The 12,512-nt window shown below is 36.7% G+C and overlaps 7 protein-coding genes across 7 annotated transcripts; 3 read left to right on the top strand and 4 right to left on the bottom strand. All coding sequences in view use genetic code 12, as the record gives it.

Annotated features, from left to right (window-relative positions):
• Window positions 1-239: 239 nt before the first annotated feature.
• CANMA_000637 (zinc-dependent alcohol dehydrogenase) lies at window positions 240-1,298 on the bottom strand (the record flags this gene model as incomplete). Its single annotated transcript, XM_051818011.1, has 1 exon — window positions 240-1,298. The coding sequence occupies one exon, from the start codon at window positions 1,296-1,298 to the stop codon at window positions 240-242; it is 1,059 nt and encodes a 352-aa protein (XP_051673711.1).
• A 546-nt stretch (window positions 1,299-1,844) lies between these two features.
• Window positions 1,845-2,360, top strand: CTF8 (Ctf8p; the record flags this gene model as incomplete). The annotated part of the gene is made up of 1 exon (XM_051818012.1): window positions 1,845-2,360. One exon carries the CDS (start codon window positions 1,845-1,847, stop codon window positions 2,358-2,360), a length of 516 nt encoding a protein of 171 aa, XP_051673712.1.
• Window positions 2,361-2,469: 109 nt separating this feature from the next.
• On the bottom strand, window positions 2,470-4,452 carry CANMA_000639 (uncharacterized protein; the record flags this gene model as incomplete). The annotated part of the gene is made up of 1 exon (XM_051818013.1): window positions 2,470-4,452. One exon carries the CDS (start codon window positions 4,450-4,452, stop codon window positions 2,470-2,472), a length of 1,983 nt encoding a protein of 660 aa, XP_051673713.1.
• Window positions 4,453-5,240: 788 nt separating this feature from the next.
• On the top strand, window positions 5,241-5,972 carry VPS22 (ESCRT-II subunit protein; the record flags this gene model as incomplete). The annotated part of the gene is made up of 1 exon (XM_051818015.1): window positions 5,241-5,972. The coding sequence occupies one exon, from the start codon at window positions 5,241-5,243 to the stop codon at window positions 5,970-5,972; it is 732 nt and encodes a 243-aa protein (XP_051673714.1).
• Window positions 5,973-6,054: 82 nt separating this feature from the next.
• Window positions 6,055-7,380, bottom strand: CANMA_000641 (pseudouridine synthase; the record flags this gene model as incomplete). The annotated part of the gene is made up of 1 exon (XM_051818016.1): window positions 6,055-7,380. One exon carries the CDS (start codon window positions 7,378-7,380, stop codon window positions 6,055-6,057), a length of 1,326 nt encoding a protein of 441 aa, XP_051673715.1.
• A 109-nt stretch (window positions 7,381-7,489) lies between these two features.
• SPB4 (putative ATP-dependent RNA helicase) lies at window positions 7,490-9,346 on the top strand (the record flags this gene model as incomplete). The annotated part of the gene is made up of 1 exon (XM_051818017.1): window positions 7,490-9,346. One exon carries the CDS (start codon window positions 7,490-7,492, stop codon window positions 9,344-9,346), a length of 1,857 nt encoding a protein of 618 aa, XP_051673716.1.
• A 98-nt stretch (window positions 9,347-9,444) lies between these two features.
• CANMA_000643 (uncharacterized protein) lies at window positions 9,445-11,169 on the bottom strand (the record flags this gene model as incomplete). The annotated part of the gene is made up of 1 exon (XM_051818018.1): window positions 9,445-11,169. The coding sequence occupies one exon, from the start codon at window positions 11,167-11,169 to the stop codon at window positions 9,445-9,447; it is 1,725 nt and encodes a 574-aa protein (XP_051673717.1).
• Between the last annotated feature and the right edge of the window lie 1,343 nt (window positions 11,170-12,512).

Genomic DNA, 12,512 nt, shown 5'->3' on the forward strand with positions numbered 1-12,512 from the left:
CCAAGAGAAAAGTGCGGGTTTAACGTAATGGGCGTTAAACAAAGTTAGATTACTACAGTTTATTTAGACACTTTTGATTGTGATACAACGGTCAGACATAAAGTTTTCCGGGTTATCGTTGAAACAAAATTAACCGCCTTTTCCCTCAATGTCCCCCTTTCGCTTAACCCTCGCAACTTAACAACTTAAAGTCACATGTTTTGAACGGAAAATGAAGCATAAAAGCAGAATGTCAGGCTTTACTTTGATGTATCAAGAACATACCGACCTAATATTTTTCCCTCTGCCATTTCTTCAAATACTTTTCCTACCTCAGTCATTCCCACGACCTTAATGGGACATTTAATCAATCCTCTGGCGAAAAACCCAACAGCTTCAGTGGTGTCTCGCTTAGTTCCTACATATGAACCTCTAACGGTTACTTGATCGACCACAGTACTCATAACATCAATACTAAGTTTTGCTTGAGGAGGTAAGCCAATTAGAATCACAGTTCCATATGGCTTGACGTACGATACACTTTGTTGTATGGATGCTTCCGAACTAGTTACATTTAATGCCGCTTGAGCTCCAGCACCTTTGGTAATCTCCATAACTAGTTTAGCAATATCGTTGGCTTCAGTGAAATCAATAAATGCTTCAGCACCTAATTGTTTAATGAATTCGCCCTTTTCCTTTCCTCCATCGATTCCAATTACTCGCAATCCCAAACAATTGGCGTACTGGATTGCCAATGAGCCTAAACCCCCAGCAGCTCCCGAGATGACGACCCATTGCCCCGGTTTGGCTTCTGATGCTTTCAATCCAGTATAAACGGTGATTCCAGCGCACAAAATTGGTCCCACTGATTTCAAGTCAATGTCGTGGGGTAATTGGGCCGCTTGGATGGCATCAGTGGCACAATATTGTTGAAATGTCCCATCACAAGTGACGCCATGTAAAGTTTGCAATTTGCAAGCAGTTTCACGTCCTTGTTGACAATAATCACAGACTAAACAGGTGGAATTGATTAATTTTACACCAGCATAATCACCAATCTCCCAGCCTTGTACATCTTCCCCCATTGAAACAACAATACCAGCACCCTCGTGGCCAAGAATGAGCGGATGTTTCAAATTTGTTTCTTCCCAATCGTTTCTCCAGGCATGGTAATCGCTATGACATACTCCCGTATACTTGATATTGACTAATATCTCGTTGGGTTTGATTGGGGGAACAGCAATGTCCTTGTATTGTAATGGGCCGTTGTCATAGTCAACGATTATGGCCTTTTGGGTTTTGGGGATTTCCACTGACATAATTGTGAAGGTGCTTTGGTTAGTAGGATTTGTATCGCTAAGCAAAATTGGGATGCATATCATCTCAATTTATATATCCATTTCTCTTTGCAGCTGCTTAATTTTAATTTGCGGGGAGGAGGAAGGTATTGATTCAAACCTTAAAAAACAATAATCATGGAAATTTTAGGCGCCATTTAACTAGTAAGTGGGGGTAGTGGTATTGAAGGAACTTAAAAAATAAATAAAAAAGCAAAATTGCGCATTTCACGGAATGTCAGATTGGGAATCAAGCGCTTTCTATTTGAAACTAAAAAGAGGTTTTGTAGGACATGAAAGTGGAGAAGTGTGATGCAATATTGAGGAGGTGTAATGTTTTGAAAATTATGAAAATTATGAAAATTCCGTCCTTTGACTTGAGACACTTCTTACTTGAGACACGCGCTTCAATTTTTAACGCCTTTTATTTTATTTTTATTTTTTTATTTTTTTTTCTTCTTTGTTTTATTAAATCAACTTTTCAATTCAATCACGTCTAGCTTCCAAATTGGTATATACATTTGCCCCATGCCCACAACTAAAATAAACTGTTCTGCTGTACAGCTGCTACTAGCAAAAGACCAGGATACCGGGACTTTTCCCTTATCATCATCATCATCACCATCTAATTTAATCACAACACCTTATGGACTAGCACTACTAGAAATCCAAGGTGAATTAAACCTACCTCACACCAAACCTGATATACCTTTAGACCAATTACTGCCACTAGATCAAGAAAAGATGCGGAATTTTGTCACCGTTGATGATATTTACGATGCGGTCAAATTTGGCCAGTTACATTTTGATACTAAAGATGATCTGAAGGTGACGCTATTTATCGGCAAGAGTCAACGGTTGATTGGCAATGTAGTTAAATTGGATGTTCCTTTGGGTGTCTTGAAGATACCGTTGAATCAACAGAAGCTGAGTAGAGATGAAGATGTGGATATGGATGGCGGAGAAACTGAGCAAGAAATCCAAATGATTGATATAGTACGAGCAAAAATGATATTTAAGCAACGTCCATTACCTATAATGTGAAGAAAAGAGTAAAAGTTTATAAGTTATATATATATATATATCTATTAAATAAAAAACAAAGCTTTTGTTAGATAAAACGTCTTAATGTATGTGTAGTTGGTGGAAGATGTTAGAATTTAGAACGGTGGTCCCATTGAACTTGAGCAGTAATATCAAATCCATAAGATTCAGGGTCAACCATGACAATATTGTCATAAATTTGTCTAATTTCATCATGGCGAAACTCTAATTTCTCATTCAAATAACGAATAATGTCCCCATACGTGTCATGAAATAAAGCAATTGTGGCCAACATGGCTTCATATCGAGAACTAATCAAATTATTGAACCCTTCTTCTTCAAGACTCCAATTGCTTCTACCACGAGAAATCAATTTCTCAATATCATCAGCTGATGCTCCTTCTTCACTAGATCCACTCATTTTCTCCTTCAATTTGGCCACTGTTTCAACAAATTTACTCTTGAGAACAGGGTGGTCGGGTTTTAAGCCAATTGTTGTCAATTCATATTCTTTCCCAATGGTATGTTTATCTACACCAGCCAACAATAGAATCAACATCCCCAATACCCCAGTACGATCTTTACCAGCAGTACAATGAAATAAAAACGGTTGGTTTTCGTGTAAAATGTATTGGAAAATGGTCTTGAATGATTCAATTCCAAATTCCAACATGTCTTCATAAACATGCACATAAGTCGACCACGAGGTCATTAAGTTTGTATATCTCATGGCAATGGCTTGAGGAGAATAATCATCGTTGGAATATACTGGAGCGTGGATTCTCTTGATGCCGTATTTTTCCAATCCTTGCGGGTATCCGTCTTTGTCGACTTCTCCATCAGAACGTAAATCAAAAATGACTTTAATGCCAAGTTTTTGAACCTGTTGGATTCCAAGTTCGGTCATGTTGGCAACATTTGCACATCTGAATGCCAAATTTGGTTTGACATAATAGTTTAATCCACTGGCTCCAGTTCCTTTACTCAATTCAAACGTTGGCCTGAGGATTTTCCATCCGCCAATATCTCTAAAATTGCTCACTCCGTCAACATGTTTCCAACGAGGAACTTTACCCACAGATTTAGTTGCATACAAAAAACGGTCTAATTCTTCTTCTGGCGAAAGGTACTCAATAATATAATCAACAGCAAGGAAATTAAAGTTGACTCTGTTACCTTTCAATGGCAAATTGAGCGGGTTAACGTCATGGAAATTGTCATCGGGTTCAATTTTGTTGTGGCCATAAAAATTGTGATCGGCATCAGGAATTAATTTCAATACATGTGACTTAGGTCCTCGGTTCAAAGCATTGGCAAAATTTGCTGAGTCGTACTTGGGAATGATTTGATCTTCTAATCCATAAATACTCAACACCGAAAAATCTCGTGACAATGAACTCAAAGAAGTAAAATCAGGTTTAGACAAGGTGATAATTTCTCTGGCTGATAAATCGGAGGGCACATATTTGCCGTATCTAAAATTGAGTACATCTGGCATATAATCAAGATCACCGAAATCACTATACCTCTCCAATACGGTAGCTGAAGTATATCTAGCGGCACAGTTGATCAAATTAGGAACAACAATTGCTCGTGGGTCACCCTTTTTCAATAATTCATCTTGTTCCAAAGCCCAAAGAAACATGGCAACGCCACCTCTAGAATGAGAAATGATTGAGCTTAAAGTCAAATCAATGGCTAACCCATTTACTTTCCCATCCTGGATGAAATCAGCGGCAGCTTGAATATCTGCAACGTCTTGCGTCAAAGTTCTTCCTTCTAATTTATCTTCATTATCAGCTGAATCCCCACACCCTCTGAAATCGATTCTTAAACTGAATATCCCTAAATCTTTAGCTAATCGATGGGCCAAATGTCTTTGATAACAGTAGTTTCTATGTCCACCTTGTCCGTGTAAAATAAGAGCGGCTTTATGAGTCACGGGGGCTAGTCCATCTTCAAATGGGTTGTCTGAATCCATGGCATGAGGAATGGCAAGGGTACCAGTGACACCTTTGCCAAATTTCACTTCAACCTCACGTGGTGGAGGTGGAGTATATTTTTTATCCACTGGTTCTCTTGCGTGAGTCATGGGTAGTTAAATAGACAGGTAGTAGTAGTAGTAGTAGTAGTAGTAGGTATAGCGTAGTAATGATTACGATGAGATGTGTTAAAGACTGAGATTTATAAACAAGACTTCACTGTTGATAAAAAGTGTTATGAGTTATGAATTGTTATTTATTTTTTGGGGAGTTTTAAATCCGCTTATGATTTTATTTTTTTTGGGTCAAATCTTTTTCCACTTTTTTTTCTATAATACCCATATATTCACATATTCACATATACACACACATAGATTTCTAAAGAATAAAACCGTTGAACTGTTTGCTGACGGGAATTAATGTAAACAATGCCACAACCGATTGAATGAGGTGGGGTTTGAGTGAGTGAGTGAGTGAGTAAGTGGGTTTGAGTGTGAGTGTGAAACTAGTTACACCCATTGTGAAAGTGTGGGGCGCTAATTCGTTCCAAATGGAATCGTTAATTAGCCGCCCATTTATTCTCATACCCCACTTCCCCCACGCTCACACCTCACTATAAAACTAAATTAACCGAGCAGCACTCTCTACTGATAAAAGTAAAAGTCTTATGGCCTTTATTTTACCCTCCAGTGGTATCTGTTTTCTAACATACCCCAGTTTAGTCCTAAGATATATATGTCTTTTGGTTAGGGAAAAAAAAGTTAACTCCGATGGAAAGTGGAACAATCCACAACGGAGAAAAGACCACAACTCAAATAAAAATCAAACAGAACACAATACAACACAACACCAAACATAGAATTTCAATCACTGACTAATCAACTATATATCCATTATAATGGACCCACAATCAGATAGAGACGCATATCAACAACTAGGACAACGTTTAAATCAACAACATTCCGAACAGCTCTCAACGCAACTTCAAGTATTCCGATCAGCATTAATCAATTTCGTCAATGATTACAGTACTGAAATCAAGAGCAATGGTGAGTTTCGATCCAAATTCAACCAAATATCTCAACTGATTGGAATGGATCCATTAGATCTACTAATCTATTCAAACTCCAATTCCAACGCTACGAGCAGAAGCAACACTAGCAAACGAGATTCCAACAATTTCGTTACTGGTTTATCAGTCAAAATTGTCGAAATATGCCAAGAAACACGAGATTTAAATGGAGGCCTCATTTCCATACGTGAATTACAATCAATCTTGACTGACAATTCATCTGACTTGAAAATCGACATATCCACTAAACACATTGAACAAGCAATAACAATTTTAAATTCAATGGGTCAAAATTATCAACTTATTGTGATCAACAATGAATCATGGTTGAAATTTTCGTCAATCGAAAATCTATCGAATGATCAGTTGAAGATTTACGAATTGTGTGGGTTCATGGGTGGGTTTGTTACGATGGGCTTGATTAGAGATAATTACGGTTGGGATAAAATAAGATGCAAGAGTGTTATTGATGAAATGATTATGAATGGGATTTTGTGGGTTGATGAGCAAGGTGAAGATGAGTGGCACTATTGGGAACCATCCTGGATATCTCATTGATTTGATCACATATATATAAAGCTACATACACAAGCACACACACAAAAAGCTCAAAATAGGATTCATTGTTTTTGCTTCAATATCAATCATTGATGCTTTGATTCAGTTGAGCCTCAACTCTTTTTGATTTTTTTGCCATCCATCGAGCATTGATGATGTCATAGCTCTCAGTTCGTTCACGATCTGCCAAGGCAGTGTATTTAGCAAAAGCTCGGCCAACTCCGTCACCAAGAGGCACTGAGTTAACCACCGACGGATTTCTCTTTTGACCTTGAAACACAAGCTCTTCCATGATGCTCAGCATTTTCGTTTTAACACTCAAATCATAACACATGCCTTTGAACCCATTCATGATTCGATTGAATTTATAATCATTATCAAATTGTTTCCATTCCATGGGCGCAAATTCACAATCGTACAAAACAAGGGGGATATCATTGGCCATTTCATATTGAGGTTTGGTGGGATACTTGGTAATGTCCATTAATTCAAGCACAATTTCTGGTTTTTCCAAATGTTGTCCTACTAGAAACAAGATGGCAACCATGCATCGCACTTGATGCCAAAGGAAAGCCGTACCAATTAGATCGAAACAGTACAAGCCGTTTTCCAAATGGATGATTTTCGAACTGTAAATGAATCGTTCAAAATTGGTAATTTGTTTTGATCCATCCAATTTACAAAAATTGCGGAAATCATGTTGTCCTTGGTAATACCCTGCTGCTTGATTCATTAGTTCAATATCTAAATTTGATGATTTGAACAAGTATCGATAGTGTCGGTTTTTGCAACTGAATCTAGCATCGAAATCAGGCGGTGGATGTAGACATATAGAATGGATTTTAATATCACTGGGTAAATTGGCGTTTATGATTGTCAAGTAATCGATTTCCTTTTCATCATTGACTGAGTCTTGTTGTTCCTCTAAAGTTAAATTTGATCGGAGTTTGATTGATATTACTTGATTCATTGCACTTACACCTTTATCAGTTCTTCCGCATCTGGAGAAATCTACTTTATCTATAGGTTCAGGAATGAGTTTTATTTTAGATAGGGTTTTCAATATTGTTTCCTCAACAGTTGGTAATGGTGTTGGTTCAAATTGGTACGCAAGACCATTGTAGTTCCATCCTAAATATGCAAATCGTAATGCAACAAAGCGCAAATTGTGTTTACTCCAGTCAAACTGTTTTTGTTTCTTCAGTTTCTGTTTCACTTCTGTTGTAGCTGTAGCTGGTTGTGTCTTTGATGACTGTTCCAAGTCGGTAATTTTTGCAATCAAATCTTCTTTAGACCATGACGAGTAATCTATAGGTTGTGCCATTAGTGGAGGAGTGGTGGTAGTAGCCGTGGTCAAGTTTCTATAAGATCTTTTCATCAACCATTGAATGGAGATACTCTTGAACATAAACCGAGTTGTGTTCAATGAGAGCTCCAGAGATGTTATTTTTTTTTCTTCTCTTCTCTTCTCATCTCCATCAAAACTCATCTCATCCATTAAATTTACATTATCCACCATGAAATCTCAAGCTGGATCCCTTGCATGGGAGAACTTAAGATACGACTTGCATCCTTGGCTAAAAGATGCTCTACTATCATTAGGATACCCAACAATGACGCCCGTCCAAGCATCAACCATACCTTTACTTTGTGGCAATAAAGACGTCATTGTTGAAGCCGTGACTGGATCAGGTAAAACGTTAGCTTTTGTCGTTCCAGTGTTGGAAAAGTTATCAAAAAGATTATACACATCTGATGAAGAAGGCAAGCTAGAACCCTTGAAACGTAATCATATCTTAAGCATTGTCATCTCGCCAACTAGGGAATTGGCTAAACAAATCCAAATGGTTTTTGATCGTGTATTGGAATATTTACCAGAAGACAAAATACCCCAAATCAAGACGCAACTATTGGTTGGGTCACTAGGAACCGTACGTGAAGATCTTGAAAAGTTTCAGGACCTTCAACCGCAAATTCTAATTGCTACTCCTGGCCGATTATTAGATTTTTTGACGACGTCAACAATAGTCAAGACATCGAGTTTAGAAATTGCCGTATTGGACGAGGCAGATAAATTGTTGGATTTTTCATTCGAGATGGATGTGGTCAATATATTGAAGAAGTTGCCTAAACAACGTCGAACCGGGTTATTTTCAGCAACCATTTCATCGGCGGGTGATACAATTTTCAAAACGGGGATGAATAATCCAGTTAAAGTCCAAGTCAAGACGCGGAACTTCCTTGGTGAACAACTGAATGCGCCTACTTCTTTGCAACTATCATATATGTTACTTCATCCAGAGTTTAAGCTCACTACGTTGTTGAATATACTACAAGATTATGATTTCAAAAAAGTCATTGTTTACTTCCCTACATGTACATCAGTCAAGCATTTTTATCAAATATTCACAAAATTAGTTGCCGGTGATGATGATTCAAATCTACAGTTTTTTTCATTACACGGCCAATTAAACACTAAAGCTCGATTAAATACGTTGGAAAAATTCATTAGTGGCAATGAAGCCAATACAAAGTATGTTTTAATGACGACTGATGTTGCTGCTCGTGGTATAGATGTGCCTGAGGTTGATTTGGTGGTACAATTGGACCCACCTACAGACCCTAGTGTGTTCTTACATCGATGTGGACGTACAGGACGGGCCAATAAAGCCGGACGAGCTATAGTCATGTTGAATGACGGAACTCAAGAAGAGGACTATATTGGATTTATGGAAGTGAAAAATATATTCATGACCAAGATTGATCCTCCAGAGCTGCCCCAGACTCATCATGACTCATTTCAAAAACAACTTCGAAAGTATATGCTTGAAGATCGAGCTCGCCATGAATTGGCAGTCAAGTCATATGTCGGATTCATTCGATATTATTCCAAACATGTAGCCAGTCTGATTTTCCGATTAGCAACCCTTGATTATCTAGCCATTGCGAAAATGTATGGGTTATTGAGATTGCCCAAGATGCCCGAGACGAAATATATTGAGAATGAACGCATGCCACAAGATGGCTGGTTAGGCGAACCAATAGATATGGATATATATGCATACGCCGACAAGCTACAAGAGAAATCGCGTATGGAAAACTTGGCCAAAGATAAGGAAGTCAAGATTGCCAATGCCAAACGACGCAAAGAATTGAAAATCAAGAATGAAGCATGGTCAAGTAAAACAGAACACAAGGAAACTAAACAAGAAAGAAAGGAGAAAATGAAACGTAAACGTGAAGCAATTGAAAAACAATTGATGGAAAATGACGAAGAAGATGAACAAGAAACTCAACAGGATTGGAAAGATTTAATACGTCAATCAAAGAAGTCAAAAAATCAAACCATGCAAGGTTCATTTGATGATTTATAGGAATAAAAGTTGGTGTGCATCATTGCATATGATTAAACAAAATTCATATCTATTTCAGTCATTTTGGGTATTAGTTAGCGCGTATATTGATGATGTTTTTATTGTATTTTAAATCTTTCACTACTTGATTTTATACCATCAAAGACGAATAAATTATCCAACGGGATATATTGAGCTGTAGTCAATTTTAGGATCTCCTGGCTGGCCACCCCACCCATTAAGCTACTTAAATTGGGGTAATTGGTTGAATTGTGGATTAGAATTTCCTTGAAAATGTCCAATGTTGATGATTGAATTTGCGGAGTTGAATGAGTAGGAGAGAAGGGGGATTCGGCGGAGCTGTTGCTGCTGTTGCTGCTGCTGTTTTTGTTTTTGTTGTTTTTGCTGTTTTTGCTGCTGCTGCTGCTGTTGTTGTTGTTGTCGTTGTTGCTGCTGCTGTTTGATTTTAATATTTTTGACTGGTAAATGGATATAAACTCTACTAAATCATCAATTGTTGGTGGTGTTTTATATTCTTCAATGTACGCATTAAAAGTTAAAATGCCCACATAGATGGAAATCATATCAGTTTCAATGGAATTGGATCCTTCCATTAATTGACATGATGAGTTGAGACTACTCAATAACGAATCTGCAATTAAATTTTTCGATCCTGAAGTGACAAATAATAATTGAGTATTTTTACAAAATGTCGCTATTGATTCACTGGTTATTGAATCTCGTGGTTTACCAACTTGATCAAGGATTTTGTAAACTTGGTTGGTAAATAGTTCTTGATCCTTTATTGCTTTATCGCGATAAAGTCGCGACAACATTGTATAGTTTTTAGAATCGGATGCCATATCGGGTAGTTTACCTGGCAATGGAAGGATGTTATTATTCAACAAGAGAAATTCACGCAATGCAGCAATATAGATCCAAAATATTGATGTTTGTGCTGTAATTGGCCGTGAATCAATTGATTCAACTAAACTCTTTATACTTTGCGGTAATTCAGTCTTTTGAAAAGCTCGATGACAAGATTGTAAAGCTTCAATGAAATTAGTTTCTAAATTGATATTTCTTGACATTGATTCAATTAAATTTTTAAATGATTTCTTTTCATTATAAGTTGATGGCGGCTCACCATTGTGGGTGGTTTTCCAAAATTGTAACGCCTTGATAAAAATGACAATATAAGGTACATGCGCATGGTCTTGATCATTCAATTCATCCATCCTAAAAGAGTCGGCATATTGTTGTAATTCAGGCCATGGCTTGTCAATTCTCAAATCGAATAATTTTGAAGGATCATGAGTTTCAATAACGGTGCTTTCATTAGCTATTAGATTCAATGATCCATAAAATCCCACTGTATTAACCACAAGTAAAGGTATACGCTTGTTCCAAAGCAAATCAATTAAAGTATCCAATTTAGGAGTATAGTTACTAACAATAACACAATGAAATTGATCCCAAAACTTATAGTCAGTATCGTAATCTAATATCTCTTGCAAGGACTTTTCAATAGCAAATCCAGTCACATCGCCATTCAATTCATTCAAATTCGTCTTTACACAATGTGCCAATTTCTTATCCAAGTCCTTTAATTTGAGAAAGAAATTGGATGATAAATCTTCATGAGTCACTATTCTATCATCAATAATGGTGTATTTACCAATGCCAGGCAAGATCAAGTTTTTCAATACTTCACATCCAGTAGCACTAGCATTGATCAAGGCAATATGACTATTTTCCAAATTCAGTTGTCCTGAAGTGGCCCATAATCGTAATTGTCTATCGTATTGTGCTTCTTTATCGACTGTCATTTGTGGCTTTGACATATCGTAACCTCAATTGGGGTAAACAAAAATAGCTAGCAATGGTGTTTTATAAAATAACAGAAGGAACGTGAGAAAGGATTGACGTTGTTATGTAAACAGATGAACTAAGGAGATTCCAGTGGTTGTGGTTGTTGTATAGAAGTTTTTTTTCTTTTTCCCTTTATGGCTGGCGCTAAACGCTTAAATGTTATTTTTTTGTTGGTTGTATTCTGGTTGAATTATGGTTTTCGGTGTTAAATTAAATTTAAAAAAAAAAACACAACTGCCACTCCAAATTAGGGAAATAATTAGACGATTATGTTTAATCCACATACTTGGCATTTGTACGCATGCGTGCAAACAGTAACAACGATTTACATATACATTTATACATATACATATTTATAGTTAAAACTCTAACATTATTTTTTGCTTTATTGAGGCAGGGTTCTCTTTGTTATTGTTCAATGTTATATATAAAGTATATATAATACAAAAATGATGGGGCGTTTCATAGCTGAATCAGAATTGTTTACAGTTTGATTTAACCCAATTGATTGAATGGTTCGACAAATTAAACATAAATACAAACTATACAGTTGCCTATACTTATTTTAGATTACGGGTTTCAGTAGTAGACACTTCTTTTGAAAAGTTTCAAGGCATCAAACAGTCTCTTCACCTTTTGACATATTTTCAGTCTTTGCTCATTACCCTGCACAACGTGTTAAAACGGGAATTAATCCTTTTGTGGGCATTTAAGTTACAAAAGCGTAAAATCACGTGATCAAAAGTAAGGGCGTGTAAAAAGCGCTAAAAGCTTTAACACGTGCACGGACTAATACCTCCGTGGAAACTGGCCACGGTGCAGACAAAAAAAAGTAGAACAGACAGACAGACAGATAGACAGACAGACAAAAAACGTGTTGCATATGAATTTTTAATTTCTTTTTTCTTCCTCTACATTTTTGGGTTATCTATAGCTACTTCTTAATCCTTTTCCCAGTAGCTGCACCGAGGATGAAGCGATCCTGAACTGGTTACTTAGGGTAGAAGACAGACAGAGAGAGAGAGAGATTGTTTGTGAGATTCAATAAAAGATATATATATACTACAACCACTATTATTCCTTTTTCCAATGTTAATTTAACTACTATTATAACTATCTGGGTACTAATTGGCTATATATTTATATTTGTATTGGTATTTGTGTTTTCCTATACTTTTTATTACACCATGTGCCTGTATTCTTTGTCTTCTTGCCTTCTTGTCTTCTTTGTCTTGCTGTTTTTTTGTTGTTTTGTTCCAATGGGCGTCTAATTATTTTATTTTAAAAAATAAATAAAATTTTTTTTATGTTTTGT

The sequence above is a fragment of the Candida margitis genome (assembly GCF_024628925.1).
Source record: "Candida margitis strain CBS 14175 chromosome Unknown scaffold18, whole genome shotgun sequence".
NCBI lineage: Eukaryota > Fungi > Ascomycota > Pichiomycetes > Serinales > Debaryomycetaceae > Lodderomyces > Lodderomyces margitis.